This window comes from Pongo pygmaeus, chromosome 2 (assembly GCF_028885625.2).
Source record: "Pongo pygmaeus isolate AG05252 chromosome 2, NHGRI_mPonPyg2-v2.0_pri, whole genome shotgun sequence".
In the NCBI taxonomy this organism is placed as follows: Eukaryota; Metazoa; Chordata; class Mammalia; order Primates; family Hominidae; genus Pongo; species Pongo pygmaeus.
The window spans coordinates 123,208,090-123,230,386 of record NC_085930.1 but is presented as its reverse complement, the minus strand read 5'-3'; the positions used below and the strand labels follow the sequence as shown (position 1 = coordinate 123,230,386).

The 22,297-nt window shown below is 39.8% G+C and overlaps 1 protein-coding gene across 2 annotated transcripts in view; it reads left to right on the top strand.

The window, feature by feature from the left end:
* TGFBR2 (transforming growth factor beta receptor 2) overlaps positions 1-22,297 on the top strand; it is an 86,675-nt gene that overhangs the window by 4,730 nt on the left and 59,648 nt on the right. The window contains exon 2 of one of the 2 annotated variants that reach the window (XM_054481595.2): positions 12,102-12,176. The exons of the other annotated variant lie outside the window; for it this stretch is intronic. Within the exon in view, the coding sequence (XP_054337570.1) occupies positions 12,102-12,176 (75 nt within the window). The remainder of the gene's footprint in view (positions 1-12,101; positions 12,177-22,297) is intronic. 2 annotated transcript variants of the gene reach the window in all.

Below are 22,297 nucleotides of genomic sequence, written 5' to 3'. Positions count from 1 at the left end.
AGATACAGACCTCTCACTTAGCTGGTAACGATACCAAGCCAAAGTCATATCTTTACATAACTCTCTTGCCCATTAGACCTTTAATCCTCTCAATCTTATTCAGTTTTCTATCTCCGGGGTCTCTGGCAGTGCCTGACACATCATTTAGCACCCAGGAAGTGCTGAGCTGAGCCTCCACTTCATCCTACTGTATGTAGTGCAAGTGAGGTAGAGCATTTAACTAAGCAGCCACTGTTTATTAGGTGTTTGGTCCGAATAGTAAAATCTTTACTTTCAGTTAAAATAGTTTTAGTTCTGATCACAATAAGTAATTTGACTGTTTTTGAAGTATGGAATTGGTTCTTGTATTCTCATGAAATATGGAAAAAGATGTTTCAACTTCTGACAAACATGATGGAAAGCTGCTAGAAGTTTTCATGCAATTCCTTTAGCCGTAAATTTTGAATCAGTGTAGGGCCTTGAGAGCCACTGCAAAACTTTAAATAAAGTCACCAGAGGAATTATCCAGTAGATACTGATTCCTCTTTTTTTTTTTTTCATAGAAGGCTGTCGGAAAGCGAATTTTATTACGAATGAAGTGCTAAAATCTAAATTTAGTTTTTAAGTTTCTTTTTTCATCGGGTTTTATGTTTTGATTTATAAGGGTGAAGCAGCGTTGGTTGAAGGGAAGTGTGGTCTTGTAGCCACCACTGCTTACTCTAGAGTAGAGTGGATATTAGTTAGGTCTGATGCAAACCACCAAAGCAGTTTTAAATAGGGTGCAGGGGAAACATACTTCCCGGCTACAGCATGGCATTATTTGGCCAAGTTCCACATAAAAGCATAACTCTGTTACCTTGTTAGCTTCTACTCTCCAGGTCCTTATGTACAACTTCAGCAGATCTAAGTTATGATTTTCAGTAGAACAGATACGCATTCGCAGCAAGAATGCTCACCACTGATTTTGCACTCTCTGCTTTCCTGATAATATTTTGCTCCACAGGTACTTGTTGCTTGTGACTGAGGCAAGATAATGACTCATGCTTCTTTGCTTGGCATGCCAAAAGGGTTTGGAATGCTGGACAGGCAAATTGTCTCGTCTCAGGGAGAAGGAAGAGAAAGAGAATTAACATTTGAGAACCTACCCTGAGACAGCCACTTGACATTATGTATCTAATTTAATCCTAGGAGGAAATCTCCAAGATAAGTTTTATTATCTTTATTTTACGGATGGAAAGATGGATCCTGCTCAGGGTCTCTCTGGAGTTTTGCCTGGGTGCATGTATGTGTGTGTGGCCCAAGCTTCTTGTGCTTGCATGCTGCTAGGTTCTTTCGTGTGGTCTGTGTGTGTGTATGCGTGTGTTGGGAGGGAGACTGAAGAGGGGTGAATGGATATCAGATTTGAGAGAGGGGAAGCTTACCATCTAATGTAATCAGTTCAGTGCTCCTGATTTAATTGATTTGCTTTGCTTGCATTATCTGCCTCCTTCCTGACTACATTTGTACCACAGAAAATCAAGATAAGGCAGAGTTTCTTTGCATAAGGAAACTCTACAGCCCACAGTTTGACAATGGTGTCTTAGTGGTAGGACTCATGGTGGGTGACCTGTGGTTTGGCCACTTATAGCAGTTGGACATACCCCATTTGCAAAGATGTGTATTATAAACCCCAAATTTCAAGTGTGTAGGACAATCATTTGTGTACAATCAATTGTGTACAACTGCTGATGAGGGCGAGAAGAGCCGACTTTATCCAACATAACAAAGAAGAAGGGGACAGTTTGACTTTTGAAGGGGACAATTTGAAAACTTATAGGAGGTTAAGATTCTCTTCCTCACCCATTACATCAGGATTACTTCTGCCTTTTACTTGCCACAGTCAGCTTTTTAGGTCTTAGCACCCAACAAGTAGCAACTATCCTCTTGGGTGTAGTCAATTTAGTCTACTTATGGCCTCCTGCTTAGACTCTTAAGGGTTCCCTAGCATCTGTGTTTTGTTTATAGGTTTGAAGCTATCATTATTAGATGAGATTTAGCTTCAGGGCCCGTACCTATGACTGGGGAGATTCTATCTGGGAAACATCAAGACATACAGCTCTTTTTTTTTTTTTTTCCTCTTTTCTGAGGGAATATTTTCCTCCAATTTTTTTCAGCTCTATAACTAAAATATAGGCCTAGTATATGAACACAACTGGCCTCTGTCCTGGGCCTTAGATGGTAATCTGCTGTCATTCTTCTCTGGTCAGAGCCATGCCTATGGGGTGAGGTGACTTTTGGGCCTTACAGTCTTACTCTCTTTTCATTTTTAGACCGTGATTTGGTTATGTGGGAACCCACATTCACTGCCCAGAAGGCCCTGAACTGGTATCTGCAGTTTGCATGGATCCTTGAAGCCATCTTCCTGAAGGCTGTCATTGCTACTGGTTGTGCAATCTCTGCACGAGGGTTGTTTAAGGGATAGCTGTGTGTGTGTGTGTGTGTGTGAGAGAGAGAGAGAGAGAGAGAGAGAGGGAGAAAGAGAGAGAGAGACAGAGAGCGACCTTGGGTGTCCACATATCACAAGGCCCCTCGATGTAGGATGGAGCAGGCAGGGGGGAGGAAGGCAAATTGATTACCAGGGCTCAGGATGATGTCTCTCTTTAAACTACCCATTTCTGAGGAAGGACTATGAACATTGTAGGAGTTCTAAAGTTGTACCTGGTCTTCCAAGACATTGAAAAGATATATTTGTCAGTCTAGGTAGAAGATAAAACCTACTTTATTGAGCAGTTTGCTAGCTTGATTGGTAACTTTAAATGTTTTGACTTATGGTACATGGGCCTCTATTTGCTCACTTGCCTTGGGCCTTCCCATGTTGGGGGTGGATCTGCAGCAGCAACATTCCTTTGCAGAGATGTTGGGTAGAAATTAGTTTTGGTTAATTGTATCATTTTTTCCCTGGAATAGACAGCATTGAACATTAAAGAAAAAGATGAGTTACTTTGTAGACATAGTGCTCTATTTCCTTTGGGAAATGTAGTTTTTCTTAGTTTGCATTGTCCTGAAGTTAACTTTAGCTCTATACTTTTTTTTCTTTTTTTTTTTTTTTTTTAGATTTCCTAGTGCCCTAGTTGCATTTCTTCTGTGTTTTGAGAGACCACCAGGAGGGCAAGGCGTAGTTTATCTGAATGTTTTTTCCTCCTATTGTAAATATTTTGTTTGAACCAAAAAAAGGCTTGGTTCTTCTCAAGCCTCTTTAAAGAAAACAAGGAAAAAGGCTTCCTCGTGCTTTAGAAGATATAAGATTGTCAAAACTTCATTTTAGAGAACTAGAGATTTGGTTGAACTAACATGAATGCCTTTGAAAGAAGATATGGGTTGGGTGCATATTTTCAGTATATGCTGCAGCAGCTCTTTATTAAAGTATAAATCATTACAAAGTCTTCATTTCCTGTGGGGCAATAACACTGCTGCTTTGTGGATGACTACCTGTCATGCCCAAATCCTGCAAACTTTTCTACATAGGGAAATGGAATTGGGCTTATGCCCCCTGTAGCTTTTCTCAAGAGATTTCATGGACTAATTTCCCAATAATCATAGTAGCTACCACTTATTGAGGTCTTGCTACTGCCTGGATCATGCTGAATACTTCAAGTGTATTAACCCTCAAAACAAATTTAGAAGGTAGGTTATATTATGCTTATTATAAATCCTCCAGAGTTAATAAATTTGCCTAAGTCCACCTAGTTAGAAAATGATTAGGCTGGGGTTGGAACCAAGATGGTCTGGTTTGGGGATCTAGACTCCTAATTGTTATACTGTACTGAGACTAGTCTGCCTTAATTGACATAAACTACTTGTCCATTATAGCATGGGTGTTGGAAGACTAGAGGTTAAGAGAAATAATAATATCCAACATTTTTCTAGTGTTTTAGCATTCTTCATGTATTATCCCATTGAATTTCCTTAGTGTAATAAAATAACACTTGGTTTATACACCAGGTAGTCAAACATCATGCCTGTCTTGTGACCTCAATGGGAAAATGAAGTATATACCTCAAGTGATACAGTCTTGGCTGAATCATGGAACAATTATGCCATCAGGAAGTTTAGGTATTCTGAGTAAAACAGGCACTTTATTTGAAAGGACTGGGAGACTTCACAGATGCATCAAATATGTTGAGGATATAAATGCCAGGCTCAGGTGGATTTACTGTGAAGTGCTTGAACTTAACCTTCAAGGCTACCTATACCCTGGTATAGGTCCATCTCCCAGCTCTAGGAGAGGCCCTGGCAATGTGGTTAACAAGTATCATCAAGTCAAACACTACGAAATCTTGCAGTGCCCTGAATCTTACAGCTCACATATAAAAGAAACCTGATAAAAGTTTTCCAAATTTGGAGTCAATCCAAAAAATTTATATGACATTACCTGTAATGAATTATGAAGCTGAAAGGAACTTTTCCAAATTATTCAAGAATAAATTACAAATTCTGATCTACAGTTCTAAAGGGAAGACTGAATCATTTTTCTATTCTCTCAATAGAGAATATTGCAAAATGTTATTGGAAGAGATGATCAAAGAGTATGCAACCAAAAAATATAGGAAAAGTATTTCAGAGGTATGGCAATCAGTTAATAAAATATTTGTTTTTTAAACACTTCATATTAGTAGTATTTATACCTTTTAAAAATTTGTTGTTTGTATGATACTATTTAAAATTTTTTTTTCCAGAGATGAGATATCATTCTGTCACTCAGTCTGGAAAGTAGTTGCATGATCATAACTCATTGCAGCCTTGGATTCCTAGGTTCAAGCAGTCCTCTAGAGTAGCTCGGACTAAAGGCATGCACCACCATGACCAGCCAGTTTTTTTTTTTTTTTTTTTTTTTTTAATTTTTGTAGAGATGGTGTCTTACTATGTACCCAGTCTGGTTTTGAACTCTGGGACTCAGAGGAACCTGTCCACCTCTGCCTCCCAAAGTGTTAGGATTACAGGTGTAAGCCACTGCACCCGGCCTGTATACCGTTTTAATTCTAAATAAATATTCACTTTATTGTTCATTTTGTATTCACTTTATTCTTCATTTTGTATTCTTCTTCTTAAAGAGTGCCCCTGAAATTTACAAGCTTCAGATTGCAAAGACCTGAGTCTTTGACTAATGGTAGGATTTGTTTGTTGCTTTAGAAAATAAATGTTAAAAAATGCCTATTCCTCCCTCCCCCCATTGCAAACAGAGACTGAAATCTGCATTGTTATTTCACAAAACCAAAATATTTTTCCTCCAGGTTTGGCTAAACCCTTCATCATTTTCCTACTTTAGAGCCCCATGCCAAGTAGAAAAGAAGTTGCAAAGATGTAATTATCACAAACCTTCATCTTGGATGAAAGATAACCTAGCTCTGACCCTTAGTTTGAGATTAGAAAGACTCTACCTAGGAGACAGCTGGTAAAGACTAAGGTATGTTGTACCAGGAATCAAGGTGTCTGGGTGACCAGGCTGTCTTTCTTCCCATTGGGGCTCATTTTCCTTCTATACAGTGACAAGAATTGGACTAAATAAGATTTCCAGTATTTTCTCTTCCGAAACATTTCATTCTTTGTTATCCCTCTACTATTTTGTTAGTAGAATAAATCACTGAAGTTGAGTTAGAAAATCTTTAGCTAATCAAAATAGAAAACTAACAAAAATCATGACAGGTCAGAACTGAGAAATACCACAAACTTCCACTGGTGTTCATTGGAGATGACTACTATTAAAAAAAGAAAAGAAAAAAAACCATAGCTATTTTGAAAATTTCCTACTACAGGTGTCTGAGCATACATCCTGACTAAATAGCGTGTTTACTTCAGCTAGAGCTCACTCCTTCTTGCTAAATAAAAGGCTTACTTGGTTTTGGTGGTAATCTTATTTCTTTTTGGTTAATTATGGTATTTTAATTCTCCCCTTCCTCTGAATTGGTTAAAATGTCTGTGAAAATTTTTCCTAAGGTAGAAAATTATGAAATGCTTTGCTATGCCTAGGAGAAGTAAAGCCTAAAGGAACTTTCATATTTTTTTGGGGGAAAAAAAGGAAACTTGTCTAGATATAATTAGTGTTCTGTTGCCTTTCAAATATTTCTCTACCACTTTTCTTAAAATATTCTCAGAAAAGACAGAATTTGCAACAGATTGGCAGTTTTCAGACTGCTGTTTTAGGCAGGGGAGTAGCTGCTGCAACCTATAATTGCATTTCTGTAGAGTTTGCAGACACTTGTTAGCATGGACTAGGAATCTCTCAACTTTTGCTGTGAGTGACTACCTTGTTACTACATATCGGATTTGTGTCTCATTGTCTAAAGCTCATAGTATTGGGGAAGAACAAAAGACAATATGATATAATTTGTCCTTCAAGTATGTAAAAAGGAAAAAAATCTAATAATAACATTTTATATTCATTATTTTGGGATCCCTTAAGTTATATCATTATAAAATAATCTAACAATCTCAATCCCCCCGGGCACTCTTACTTTTATTTTTATAATTTATATTGTTAGAATACATTTCTATTCTCTTAGGCCTTTGTTCATTCCACTTTCTCACTTCTTTAGGAGCCTCATTCCTTCCTGAATATTACATTTTATGAGTTATTAAATGCATCAAGGCCCAAAGCTTGAGCTCCAGCATTCTGACCCCGAAAATGATGGTTTCCTATCATCTTCTGATAACAGCAACTGAAGATGTTCTAATACCTTGCCGCTCACAGGAGGTCTGGCATCACTGAGAATTTATTGGAAATGAGGATTGTGGGTCCTCTCCCCAGACCTACTGCAACAGAATGTACACTTTCACAAGGTCCCCAGGTGATTCCTGTACACATAGCAGTTTGAAAAACACTGCTGTAATAGCATTAAAGCATGTTCCAAAGAGTAGCCAAATGATCTGCAGTGGTTTTAGTGGATCACATCAGGCTTGTTTCTGTCAATAAAGAAGAGGAGAATTCAGGGAAGAGTTGACTTAGTTTTGAGAGTCTTTTGACTCTTCCTAAGCCGTTTTAACTAAAGCTAGCAGAAGACAGAAGGCACTGGTAGCAAGTCAACTAAATGAGTCAGTTTTTAACCAGTCTGTTTCCCCAGTCATCCTTCATGAGTCTTTTATCCACTGTTTGTCCATCCCTTGATCATGGTGAACTGTAGAACCCAAGGACCCATTTCTTTTTTCTTTCTTTTTTTTTTTGAGATGGAGTCTTGCTCTGTTGCCCAGGCTGGTGTACAGTGGCGCAATCTCGGCTCACTGCAACCTCTGCCGCCTGGGTTCAAGCGATTCTCCTGCTTCAGCCTCCTGAGTAGCTGGGATTACAGGTGTGTGCCAACACACTTGGCTAATTTTTTTGTTGTTGTTGTATTTTTAGTAGAGACGCGGTTTCACCATGTTGGTCAGGCTGGTCTCAAACTCCTGACCTCGTGATCTGCCCGCCTCGGCCTCCCAGAGTGCTGGGATTACAGGCATGAGCCATCGCATCCGGCCCCAAGGACCCATTTCTATACTGAACTCACTGCATTAATCATGTTTACCTCATTAGGCATTTACTCACAGATTGCCTTGACATATGTAGGCCTTAATTCATTCTGGAGCTATTATACCTCAGCATTTCTTAAAATAGGTAGCACTCTGCTCTATACAAAGTAGGTACCCAATAAATTAATGATTCGATGACAGGTTTTCAGGAAGTGGTTTTACTCTTCAACATTTTTTAATCCTCTTTTGTCTTGAGGAACTTATTTGTCTGATGCTCAGTGAAGACCCAATAAATTTTTCTTGAATTGCTCAACATTTGTTTTAGACTGTTCTGAGAGTGCCACTGTAGGCTTTTTCATTGATTTGCTCCTTTATTTTAATATCATGAGGCAGCTTTTTGTGACTTAGTTACTTTTGTCTTCCAGAATTATGGGTCCCTGTCAGTTATTAATGCTCTTAATTAACAGTAGCCACAATAACCAGTCCTTACAAGCAGTTTCTGATGTTTCCAAATAAATTTATTTTCTGACTTTTTTCTCTTTGCCTTTGACATCTGAACTATACTTGGCAAGAAAAAAAAACAAAAACTTTCCATTGCAACTCATATCTCATGGTGCTTCCTGTTGCATCAAATCTTAAGTTATTCATCAGAAAAGTTACGCAAAACGTATAACCATTTGGTTTTATTTTTGCCCTTGAATTATGCTACCATAACACAAACCTGAACTCTTATTTTTATCATCTGTAAAAATCACCTAATTGGTCTCTGCTTATGGATTACCCTTTGTTCTTTCTCTGTCAATAACACAGGCATTGCCATCAGTTAAATCTCCCCTCGGATGGCATTTTGAATAGCTGGCCCCTGTTAGAAAGCCTTCCATGGATTTTATGACTCCTAGATCATCACATGGCCTTCCCTTTCTATTTGAGCATGGGGGCTGCCTCAGTGTCCCTTGGCTCCTAAGAGAGTGCCTTGTGCTGATGGGACACAGGACCAGTTTGATGACTACGTGCACAGATGAAGCCAAACCTCTTGTCCATCATCTATTCCACCCTTCGCATCCCTCATGCCCTGGTTCCACTTGAACCCAGCTGCCTCACACATCCTTTTTGCTTACAAATTTCCTAGCTTGTGACCATTCTCCACCACCTCCCCCAAGTTTTACCATTCTCTATTTGTGCCCTACAACAGCTCCACCCTTTGAAATAATGCCTGGTCTAAATGTTACTTTTTCTGTTGGGCCTTCCTTGATTATCCATCCCACTGTGATTCTTTCTCCTGCCCATAGCCTCTCTAACAAGCCTTGCATCCTCATTCATATGACCTTGTTTGCCAAGCTACCTGTGCTGTCTCTGTGTGTTTTAAACTCTTTTACTAGCCGGGCGCGGTGGCTTATGCCTGTAATCCCAGCTCTCTGGGAGGCCGAGGTGGGCGGATCACGAAGTCAGGAGATCGAGACCATCCTGGCTAACACGGTGAAACCCTGTCTCCACTAAAAGTACAAAAAATTAGCCGGGTGTGGTGGCGGGTGCCTGTAGTCCCAGCTACTCGGGAGGCTGAGGCAGGAGAATGGCGTGAACCCGGGAGGCGGAGCTTGCAGTGAGCCGAGATCGCGCCACTGTACTGCAGCCTGGGCGACAAAGCGAGACTCCGTCTCAAAACAAACAAAACAAAACAAAACTCTTTTACTAGAATGAAAACTCTTTGAGGGAGAAACTTCTGTCTGATTTTGCCGTAGCTCTTAGCACAGATTCTCACTAATTCTGTTTATGTGTTGTGTTTGTTGCTGTTTGGAATTCATTGCTTTTAAAGGCCGAGGAAACTTGCTTTAAGATCCAAGGCTGGGAGTGCTATTTTTTTTTCTCCTAGATGGCTTTTCACCACCAAATGTAAATGTCAATGGCTCAAAGCCACCTGTAGCATTGTTTGACAGAACCATAGGCTTATGGAAAATCTCATATGATCTGCTTTGTAAGTTGTTCTTTACAGTGGAGACTAGCTCTGTCTGAAGTCTTTAGTTTCTGTGAATTTTGGGGAGCTGTGGTGTGTGGGTGTTAAGGTTGATTTTCCATCCATCGCTGGCTCTGCCTTTGATTCATTTATTCTCTCATGTGTGAATCTTTTGCAGAAGGCTCAATGCATTATGACTATAGAGACCAGACAAAGTCATAAAGTAAATCACACCATCTGACGCAGGACAATTTTTTGCTACTCCTGCCTTTCCTCTTTATGAATCATAGATGATCTCAGTCATTAGGATTGCTGGAATAGGGATGGCTGAAGGGGTCTTGGTGCAATGAAGAGTGCCTGAAGATACTCTTCTACCTACCTGAGGGTAAATAATCCCATATTGCAAAGGTTGACCCCTGGTTGTACTTTTTGGAAAGCCCTGTTAAAATGACACATGCTAAGGAGACTTAAATATGAGGCCTTTCTTACGTGGGTGCTTAATAGGAGTGGGTTTCTAAGGATGGTCTTGAATTTGGCTTTCAGCCTTCTCCTCCGCCATAGTCCCCATCCATCCTGAATAAACATGCAGTCTAGGTACCACAAGTAGTGTTCTCTTGGGCAAGCACAGCTTCCAGATGTGTTGCCTGCCTCCCTTTCAGCCAGATCATCACCCATGTAGCCCCTCCTCTATGGGAATTCTGGAGCTACCACTGACATCATAACATAACATAGATTTGGACTGGCAGTGCCCTACCTGCTCTATCTATAGAGAAAAAGGAGATGAAATAAGAATTTTAATATTCTTTTTTTTTGAGACAGAATTTTGCTCTTGTCACCCAGCTGGAGTACAATGGCATGATCTCAGCTCACTGCAACCTCTGCCTCCTGGGTTCAAGTGATTCTCCTGCCTCAGCCTCCCAAGTAGCTGGGATTGTAGGTGCCCACTACCACACCTGGCTAATTTTTGTATTTTTAGTAGAGACAAGGTTTCGCCATGTTGGCCATGCTGCTCTCGAACTTCTGACCTCAGGCGATCCACCCTCCTCAGCCTCCCAAAGTGCTGGGATTACAGGCATGAGCCACTGCACCTGACCAGAATTTTAATATTCTTAAGTCTTAATATTTTGTGGCACTTATTGGAAATGGTTGAAATATAATGCTTTTAATTTAGCATGTCATTGGTTCACTCTCAAAACTACTGAAAAGCACTTATCTTTCAAGATTTTAATGATGATATTGATGAGGACTTTCGTGGTAAGTAGATAATCGCTTACATTTATTCAGCACTTTACAAAGCATTTTCACAAACTCTGAGTATTGGTTGTTATCAGTTTATTACTGAGATGCCTGTGGTGTCTTCAGGGGACAGGAGAGAATATGTTAACTTCTTGAATAACTGCTGCAGCTGTAGTTAGCCCCCTATAAGCCAAGCCTATTGGCTTTGTTACTCCCAAGGTATAACTTATTTCATATATATAAGCAACTTGACTAAGTATTACATGCCTGTGTAAGCCATTTTCTGTCAGTCAAAAGAATTTTGTTCTTCCTTATGTCTTTCTTCAGAGGTACATCTTTAATAAGTTCTGGGAAGGGAAGTGAAAAACAATGCTTGACCTCTGATACGATGTACTGTTTTGATTATGATCAGCACTTTAATAAAATTTATCATCAAGAAAGTCTTTGGAGTGAGCCCCTGAAAAGCTTGGGAAAGTGACTGATATGGTGTCACTTTTCTTAAATTATCTTCCCATGTTGCTTAAGATGACCAGGGAGGCTAACTTCACTCTTGTGCTCTCTAAATTGAACTGTCCTGAAGTTTTAAGAAAATGAAGTGATCAGACTCAGCAGTTCAAGACTGTGTTGGTTGATAGCCGCTTAGACCTCAGTTCACTATGGGTTTCTGTGTACTTTATTGGTAGTCACCAAGATGCAATGAAAGGTCCTGATTTTGTGAACATTTCTGCCCACACCCTTCTTTTGGTGCATACCTTTTGGGAATATGTAAAATGTCTTTCATTGTTAAAATAGCTGTTAAATAATATTAAAGGCAAAAAAATAGTCATGAAAATAGTCATTTGCGTACTTCTTCAGGCAGATAGAAAACTAGTACCAGCCAGTGCAATGGCTCAGGCCTGTAATCCCAGCACTTTGGGAGGCCGAGGCAAGCGGATCACGAGGTCAGGAGTTTGAGACCAGCCTGACCAACATGGTGAAACCCTGTCTTTACTAAAAATACAAAAATTAGCTGGGAGTGGTGGCACATACCTATAATCCCAGCTACTCAGGAGTCTGAGCCAGGAGAATCACTTGAACTCAGGAGACAGTGGTTGCAGTGATCCGATATGGCACTATTGCACTCCAGCCTGGGCGACAGAGCAAGACTTCGTCTCAAAAAAAAAAAAAAAAAAAAAAAGAAAAAGAAAAAGAGAAACTAGTACCAGGAAAACAGAAAAAAGAAGTGATTTGAATAATTTTAGTATGATTGAGACACATGGGTGAAAGAGCACCAGAGGGAAAAATGTCTAGTCTGATAACTTTGAAGAAAACATATTGACTATGTCTAGTTATAATAATCTTTTAATAATCTAACAGTAATAGAAAGCTACATTATTTTCAAAACAGTTTCACTTTCATGTCATCTCTAATTTTAAAAACAGCTCTCTGAGATGGATATAATTATCCTGTTTTACAGATGTGGAAATGGAGGCCCAGAAAGATGAAATCATCTGCCCCAGCTGTAATAGGACTGCCCATCCACTGAGACATAGTAAAGTATCATTAATTAATCTTTTCATCATTTTTCTATTTTTAGTCATTGTGCTCCCTCACTGCTTAATTTGTAAGTAAATCTAAGAAAAAAATCTATAGTCTTCTCGTATTTTCGTATTTTCATAGCTAAATTGTCAAAGAGGCGATGGCAGTGTAGTCATCAGGAGACTTGTTCTTTCCTCGAACATTAAAAGCCCTATTTAAGACTGGAGAATTTCTTCTTTGAGGGTTTTGTCCACCCATCATAAGAGATTTCAAACTATGTAATGAGTCATTTTACTTTTCCCCTTTTCTTATGGGGACAGCTTCTCTTTTATACACCATGTGGTCTGCCCTCTTGGAGGTTGTGTCACCATTGTCAGTAGACAAATGCTGCCATGTATAAAAGGCTATGCCAGTTCCTACAGTCCTGTAGTTTTGCCCTTCACTAGAACTTCAAGTTGCTTAACCTAATCAGGAATACGGGCATCTTTACATAGGATGTGCACTTCTTCATCATGTAGGCATAGAGGTCAGGTATTATTATCTTTGGCTTCCTTTCTCAGAAATTCTTAAACATGAATGTCTGAATAAACATGCAGAGAAGAGGTTGGGTGCTGTGGCTCATGCCTGTAATCCCAGCACTTTGTGAGGCCAAGGCGGGTGGATCACCTGAGGTCAAGAGTTCAAGACCGGCCTGACCAACATGGTGAAACCCTATCTCTACTAAAAAATACAAAAATTAGCTGGGCATGGTGGCAGGCGCCTGTAATCACAGCTACTCGGGAGGCTGAGGCAGGAGAATCGCTTGAACCCAGGAGGTGGAGGTTGCAGTGAGCCGAGATCATGCCATTGCACTCCAGCCTGGGCAACAGACCAAGATTCCATCTCCAAAAACAAACAAACAAACAAAATATAAAGAAGAACAGAACAAGAACTGTTTTGAGTAGCAGAAAACGACTCACACAGACATCTAATATTTAGTCAAATTGCTTTTATATAAAAGAAGGTATACATTGAAGAGCAACAGAGCCTACCTGTATTACTGACATTTTCAAAGAAAATGGCTAAGAATCACTTTGATGGCCAGGCACGGTGGCTCACACCTCTAATCCCAGCTCTTTGGGAGGCCAAGGAGGGCAGATCCCAAGGTTAAGAGATTGAGACCATCCTGGCCAACATGGTAAAAACCCATCTCTACTAAAAATACAAAAATTAGCTGGGCGTGGTGGCACGTGCCTCTAGTCCCAGCTATTCGGGAGGCTGAGGCAGGGGAATCACTTGAACCCGGGAGGCGGAGGTTGCAGTGAGCTGAGATCGTGCCACTGAACTCCAGCCTGGCGACAGAGCAAGACTCCGTCTCAAAGGAAAAAAAAAAAAGAATCACTTTGATTAGCAGAAACTGTTTCACTTGCCATCATAGAAAGCTAAGCTATACTTCTGCTTTTCTACTACTAGCTTTATATAAATGTTATTTTCGTTGCAACATAAAAGAAAAATCGAGTCATGTTGTTTTATTTAATTTTTGTTGAAGAACACATTAAATTAGCTCTCACACTGTGGTATGGACTTCTTTCTCTTTTTCACCAGTCTTCTTCAGGGTGATTTTTCCAGTGGGCTTGGTTAGGACTGTGTGGATCATTGTGATGCTTTGTTCTCAGTGGGGATTTTCCAGCAAAGATGAGCTTCCTTAAACAATGACTGGGTTCATGGATTTATAATTGGAGTGATTTTCTTCAAACTGTAATAAATTTCAGTGTTACCTTTTTCTGAACGCCCTTTTTAAAAGGGATTCCATAGCAAGTCTTCTGGAATAATACCTTTTATATAATTCTTTAAAAACTGTAATTTTTACATACTGATTCCTGTTAAGGCAGATGTTATTGTATCAAGAAAAGACTTAAATTTTGAACATATTAAAAATAGTGTTTCTTCAGAGCTGGTGGATAGGTGATGCTCAATATATATTTGTTTAATGGAATAAAAAAAGAAAAATATTAAAGATCCTAGGAAGAGAAATTAAGTTGCGGGGATATATTGTTTGTGTAATGTCTGTTGAGCGTTGCAATTTTCTGAAGGGAAGGCTATCCACAACTGTTAATTCTGATCTAAGGAACTATTTCCCTTCTTAACTTCTTTGCTAGGTTATCTAAAGGGAGATATGCTTTCTCACATTTGTTTCCTTGAACTTACTTTTAATGTTGCCTTGTAGGGTCAAAACTTTAGAAATACAGCTTTCTCAGGAAACTCGGTCCTCAGATCTTTCAGACATTATCTTCCTTTAAGCTCAGTGTCCCCTTGGGAATTGGCAAAGGATTCCCACCCTTTAAAAAGATAGGAACTTGTAAAATCCACACTTAAAAATTAATCTAAAATTATTTTTCAAGAAGAATTTATACAATGGCAACTAAATGCCCTGCAGCCAATTATGTTTATGATTCCTGCCTCATCTCCAAATGGTATTAGAGTTTGAGTCATATGAGAAAATTAATTGGGTTGGGCTTGATTGTACATGTATACGTATATAATAATGTTCTGGTTATAATGCAGTTTGCAGTTTTTCTAGTTACAGCTCAAGGCAAAGATGAGAAGCATCACCTATGGGTCTGACTGCCTCTGTCCAGTACTGCCATGCCCCGTCTCTAACTACTACATTTTTTCCTATTGAGTTCTCCAGTCCATGTAGGATAAGCCCCTTCCTGAACTCAGTTTATTTTTCTAACCCTGGCTGCACGTTAGGATCACCTGCGAACTTCTAAAAGAATTCCAAAGCCTGAGCCAAGCACCTAGAAGTTCTGACTCATTGCCCTGGGGTAGGACTTTGGCATCATTATTGTTTTAAAAGATCCCCAGATGATTCCGATGTGGAACCATGTTGAGAAACACTAATCTAGTCTAACCCAGTGAGGTTACAAATGAAGATTTCACCAGAGAGGTCAAAGTACTTGATTTCCCACAGCAAAGAAATGCCATTTACTGGGTTCAAAACTCCCATCTGTTGACTTTAAATCCAGCATAACAAATATGAGCAAGGTTTTAGAAGGTTTTGGAAACTCATCTGCAGAACAGAGCAAATACAGGCCTATCTAAAAGGATACCTCACAATAAAGATGGTTAAAAACCAAAACCGGAGGAGGCAGAGCACTCTTGGTGGGGCTGGTAGTGGGGGGAATGGATGATTTTCCAAAAGAGAAAACACTTCACCTGGGTTTGAAAGGCTGGGTATGATTCAAGGCAGGCACTATTGTTCACTTGTTAGCCCCAGGGCCATGCTACTCCACTTCCTTCAAGGAAACAGAGGGAAGCCAGCAAGTGCCTGCCTGGGGGGTGTGTCCACCCACCATGTAGAGGCAGTTCTTCAGCTCTGTCAGCCATGGCCAAAGCGGGCAGTATTTGAACCACCTTGGACAACTCCTTAGGGGCAGCATCAGACACCAGGCATCCTTTCAGACACCATTCTTGGAGTCTCTTCCCTCCATCACGTAAACCTCACAGCCAACAGTGAAGGCACTGAACTCCTTCCAGGGCCTGGGCAGGCTGCCTTGGGGATGCTCTTCTTGACCTTAAAATCCACCTGATAGATCTGGTAGCGAGGTAGAAATTTTGGTGGTAGGAAAGCCAGCAGTTATCAGGTCAAAAGGTTTCTGATAAAAGGAGTTATTCAGCAGAAAGGTAATCAGATTATGGGAGCCTTAAGTGCCAGTTTGGGCTAAATTCTCTGAGTCACTGGCAGATTGTAAGTAGGGGAATGACGTAATAAAACCACTGCAAAGCCAGGAGTTTGTGATGGGAAGATAGGAAATCCCTTTCTTTTTTTCCCATATGGGAAAAAAAATCTAAAGATGTATGGGGAAGCTCTTAGAGTGCCAGGACTTTCAGTATCCCCCAATTTATCATTAGGTTCTGTCCAGACCTTGTTCCACACACAGTAGCCTAGGGACACCTCTGGAATAAGGTGTGACAAAAAACAAGGAAATAAATTTATTAATTTCGGAAAATGCCTTCTTTTTCCTAGGCCTCACTCATAGACGTTTTCCTGACAAGTCCCCACTTCAGGTTTCACAAAGAGATGCACCATCCTTTGGAATTCTGAAGAAACTCAAGTTTCAATTGAGCTGAGTTTCAGTGGCATGCATTTTATTACATCTAATGCCATTTTAATGTACTTGAAACTGGGGAGATGAGGGCAATTGGTACACATGTGTAAACCACTACAAAGAGTTCACCTGAGTGTAGAAGGTAGCCAGTAGCCTAAACACCCTGTATTTTGGAGGCTGTTACTTCATAATCTCTATTATGAAATTGGGAAGAATTATGTAATTATCTCTCTAAGATGGTCTCAGATCCACTGTTCAATAGAACTTTCTGCAGAGATGAAAATATCTTATCCCTGGGCTGTGTTAAGGTTTAAGGACAGCACAGGTATAAGATATTTTCACCTTTGCAGAAAGTTCTATTGAACAGTGGGTCTAAGACCATCTTAGATGATACATGTGGCTTGAAATGTGGCAGGTGCAAATAAGGAATTGAATTTCAAATACAGATATATTTTTATTTCAATTAACTTGAATTTAAATAGCCACAGGTGGCTCTTGGGTATCATAATGAATAGGGCAGTTATGTAGCATCATTAAATTTCCCATTCTTCTCAAGTCCCAAAGAGGTACATTCAGGTAATTTCTTAGCACCTATAATCACAGTGGGACAGATTAAATTACTTGTACCTTTCCATTCCTGTGCTTTGGAATTATAGGCTGTTTCTTTGTCCTGGAAACCAGATAGTCTAATGTTCGTGGAAATACTCTTTAGTAGTGCACTGTAATTATAATACTTTATTGTAGGCGGATGCAGCCAGGCCTTTTTTTTTTTTTTATCATCTGTGTTTTTAGTTTTAATCTTAAAAGGATTATAAAAATAGTACTGCCCTGTGGGAGAAAAATATGCTTAAAGTCTATGAGCATGGAGTGGTAGGGATTGTAAGCCGTTAAACTTCTCCTGGAAATTCTGGGGAAAGGGAAGTTAAAGCGGCAGGTAGAAGTCTCCTAGGAGAAAACTTGCCCTGAAGGGATGCTTTTAATTGGGTTCAGTATTTATCAGAAGAAACCTGCAAAAGTGGTTTCCCTGAAGGCATTTGGATTTTCCCCTGTGAATAAATTTCACCCACCTTGGTCACCTCTGTGCTGTATTCTCCTAGAAACTCACCTTTATTTGGCATGCTGTGACTTAAACCCTTCAAAAAAAAAAAGGCTTTGAAAAATCCAGTGGTTTTTTTTGTTTTTTTTTTTTTTCTAAAATGTTAATTTCCTTTCTTTAGGCTTGTGTGGGCTTTGACTGGAAACTTAATCTGTGTGCCTGGGCTCTGCATTAGGTTTCAGTCATTGAAATGGGGCTTAATAAGAATCACTTGATACCTTAGGAGTCAGACGAGCCTTACTTTTATCTTGGGCTCAGGGATTTGCATTTTGAGAGGTTGTGCCAGCTGACTTGAGCCTTTACAGGTTTCAGCTTGTTGCAAACCTAGTTGGGTCCATTTCTCTCACTTCTGAGACCTTTTGCTGCTGCCACTCATAGCTAACGTGTTTTCCATGGAACACTACTCCTTGTCCCTAATTGTCTTCTCTCCCTACCTCAGCAGTGACACTACAGACAGCCAGTCATTTAATACCAGACTCATTCCTTAAGAAGTTGGGATAGAACTTTAATTACACAAGGCATCCAAGCCAGCAGTCAGGGCCCTTTCCAATGCGATTACTTTTCAAGCTCTGCCCTGCTTCTCCTCCCTGTTCCCTCTGGGCCTTCGTTTTCAGATCTCCTCGGAAGCTGAGGAACGCAGGTCCTTTTGAATTTCTTTAGATCAGTGTTGTCCTATGGGACTTTCTGCAACGATGAAAGTATCCTGTCTATTCCTGGCCATATGTGGCTATTAAGCACTTGAAAATGGCTGATCTGACTTGAAACTGAATGTATGATTTCGTTTAACTTTAGTTAATTTAAATTTATAAATCCGTGTGTCCTCATGGCTACTGTGTAGCTCTAGATTATGCCCTTGACTTTTGAACAGTGTGTCTTGGGAGAGTTCTCTTGGCTCTGGACCTCCACTTTCATGAACCAGCTCCTCCCAGGGGGGAAAGAAGAACACTCTTTGACTTCAAAACTGACTTCCTTTTATTGCTAATTTAGACAGGCTAAGCCTTGAGCTTAAACTCTTCACCAACTGTTTATACCCTCCGTACCTGGCTTCAACATGTCCTTTTTTCTCTGTGACTATATCCTTATTCTTTATCTAGCAACAGCAAATATGCATTAATTTTCTGCAGATAAGAAGGTTTCCTTTGGAACTTAAGGATGAGGTATGAAACTTGGCTTTGGAGGACTTAGGGATAGGAAAGCTATCACCAAGTGTTTATAGAGTACCAACCACCGTGTGCCAGCCAATGTTTGAGATTTGGGGAATACAGAGTGAATTAAAGTCCATGTGATCAAGCTAATAAACAAGATTCTATAAACATGTCAGCAGATAAGTACAGCGCAAGGGTCTGAGAACAATGGTAGATGCTTGTAATTTTAGAAGCGGTTGTCAAGAATGGCATCTTTGATAAAGTGATATTTGAGCAGTAATTGGTATGAAATCGGGATGAAGAAGGCAGATCTCTGGGTTAAGCGCATTCTAGTTGGAGGGAACAGCAAGTACAGTGTCCTAAAAACAGACTGTGCGTGTCATTTCCTCCCCTCCTCCCCCATAGTTTCTCATTTTTGCTTCTCTTTCTAAGAGTTACATTTATAGGCATACATTTTTACACTGGACATCACAAGAAATTGAGCCAGTTCACAACTCCACTGGTGCTGGTAAAAAGATTATGCTAAGATGGATAAAAGAGTATGAAACATAGTCAAAATGCACTTCTCAGTCACCTCTGGCCATACGATTTTACACATCTGGGTTCTCACCCCAGAATGAGATAGGTTTAATAGATAAGATTCAGTGTGGGGCAAATTTAAGGTGCCAAAGTTAGGTACATACTAGAACTTTCATAAAGAGTTGTCTTAAGAAATAGCATTATAATTTGACTTCCTAGCCAAAGGTCATTCAAAACATTTCAAAGTTTAGATCACTTATTCCACTTTTATCTCTAGTACTAAATGTTATTTCAGCACACAAATGTGGTCATTCCCCATGGATGGAAGGAGCCAGCTGTGTTCCAGAACTATGTTGGAAGATTGCATCTTGAAGACTGTGTGCATGGTTCTCATTTTCCATCTTAAAATCACTGCTGGAATCTATCTTGACTTTTCCACAGCCCATTGACAATTGTCATTATGTAAATACTGTCCTTTTTTCTCACCAACTACTGTGGCTGATGTCTCCCCTCCAAAATTTATGTTGAAACTTAATCCCCATTGTGGTGGTATCAGGAGATGGAGATTTGGGAGAAGTGATTAAGTCATGAGTGGATTAGTCCCACATAAAAGGTCTGGAGGTAACCAGCCTGGGTCCTTTTGCCCTTCAATTTTCTGCTATGTGATGACACAGTACTGATCCTCTCTAGAGGACACAGCAACAAGGCGCCATCTTGGAAGCAGGAGAGAGGGCTCTCACGAGACATCAGAACTGCCAGTGCCTTGATGTTGGACTTGTCAGCCTCTAGAACTGTGAAAAATTTCTGTCCTTTATAATTACCCAGTCTCACATATTTTGTTATGGCAGCCAAACAGACTAAGTTACCAACCTTAGTGGGATTGGTAGGACTTGGAAGGGAGTAGACTTTTTTTTTTTTTTTTTTTTTTTCTTAATACAGAGTCTTGCTCTGTCGTGTTGTGAGGCTGGAGTGTAGTGGCACAATCTCGGCTCTTTGCAACCTCTGTCTCCTGGGTTCAAGCAATTCTCCTGCCTCAGCCTCCTGAGTAGCTGGGACTACAGGCATGTGCCATCATGCCCTGGCTAATTTTTGTATTTTTAGTAGAGACAGGGTTTCACCATGTTGGCCAGGATGGTCTCGATTTCTTGACCTCGTGATTCACCCGCCTCGGCCTCCCAAAGTGCTGGGATTACAGGCGTGAGCCACCGTGCCGGGCCGGGAGTAGATATTTTAATCACAGGAGGTAGCATCAGAAAAGTTGCAGCTACTCACCACAAGAGAGACCTTTATGCTGTTTACTGCAAATAGCATCAAGGTCATGACAGCAATGAGTAATGCCCAGGAAAGGCGAAGATCAACCTTACACTTTTTCATCTAACTGCACTGTGAGAAAACAAGCAAAATTGCCCAGTTTAAGGGCAGATTCTCAGATTTTGTTTCAAATTTCCTGCCCTTTGTTGTCCTTTCTAGAAGCCTTAACAATACTTGAAACTTATTTCTTTTTTTTTTTACTTCCTCTGCTTGAAAAACATGAAGGGGGAAGTTTCAAAGTGTTTGGTGTTATCTTAGAAACCAAAGTGAATCTGAATGTGTCTTTCTGTCCTTTTTGTGTCATTTTTCAAAATGAAAGGGACCTTTAAGTTCATCATGTCCAACCCATTTGTTTGACTGGTTGGAGAACAGGCACAGAGAGTGGTTGGGTAATTGCCCTTGAACTCAAAGCCAGCTCATGGTCGATTCAGAGCCTTCTCCACTGCAACCTGCTGCCATTCCCAGCATGGTGAACTCTCCTCCAGTAGAAGTCGTATAGCAATGTTTTATAATTAACTTTTACGTGAGCAAATGAGCTCAAGGAGAGAGGATTAAGGAATATTGCTTTCCATATATCTGGATGGCCCAGAACACTTTTTAACTAGGTACTTAAAAATCTAATACAATTGTTGTTGCCCATATTCTTCTGTAATTCTTTCATCAGCTGTGAATGAAAGTACACCAGTTTTATTTCCTTGAAAAGTAAGCCAAACATGATTTTATTTCAATATTTTAGAATTCCACAATCTTAAGACACATCATTGCCTTCCCGTCTCTGCATGTCAAACTTACTAATTTTATTAGCATGTTGCGAAATAACACACTAAGTGTCTCAAAGCCAAAGCAGATCAGCTCTCGCCTGATAAATGTGCAGGAGTCAGCGGAAGATTTGAAAATTGAACTGGATTCTCAAGTTACTGCCTATTTGCCAGACCTATGCTGGTTATGAACAATATTTCAAAACCAGATTATTTGGTTCTAGATCCTAAACACTCTTGGCAACTTTATTGTAACGATGATTGATTCCATTGTATATTTGAAAGCATCAGGGCACAGTGGTAACAAAAAATCATTATATTTCAATTTGTCTATTCATTCAAATTTCCTGAAAGGTTTTTTAGAAGTCATCAAACTGCTACAATTCTATTGATGAGTAGGAATAGATTTACCAAACTCATACTTATCTTGTCATTTGTTTCCTGCAATTTTCTTTGGTGTGAGAGAGCATGGCCTGGAATGTTACCTTTCTAAGAAGTGAATGCTTGTGTGGCATTTTTTACTGTCTAGAGGATTTTCACATGTACTTCAAGCATGTTTGCTCTTCATCATGATCCTACATGGGGCCATTTCATAAATCAGGAAATGGAGGTTTCAAGAAGTTAAGTGGCCCACAGCTAATACATGTAAGAGCCCGAATTCACACTCAAGTTTTTACCTTAAAACTCTTGGGCTTCACCAAACTGACCTTATTATATATATCTCCTAAAATAAGTGAAGTAATTACAAAGAACCAAAGCTTTTGTCTAAGAAACTTACTGCTTCCCCACCCCTTGTATACTTTCTTCAACTCCTAGTAGTCACACCTGTGTCTTTGCCTTGTACCGGAATGTGCGTAAAGTTCTACTCTTAAACTTTTTGATGGAATATCTATTTCACTGGAGTATCAGGAAGGATGAGGGCTTATGTGTCACCATTGGCTTTGTCTTTTATTTGCTTTCTCTCATTGATATGATATAAGTTATTTCATCTCTTTGACCTTTAATTTCTCCATCTATAAAATGTTAATGACAAAATTGCATGGTGGTTGCGATAAGTAAATGAAATAGTCATCATAGTACTTAGTACTGGACTAAGCATTTGGTCTGCATTCAATAAATCATGATCATGGTAATAATAATTATTAATATCACATGGATCTGATTTCTAAAGTAGATGTCCTCTGGCCTTGAACTGAAATGTGATTATCCACATT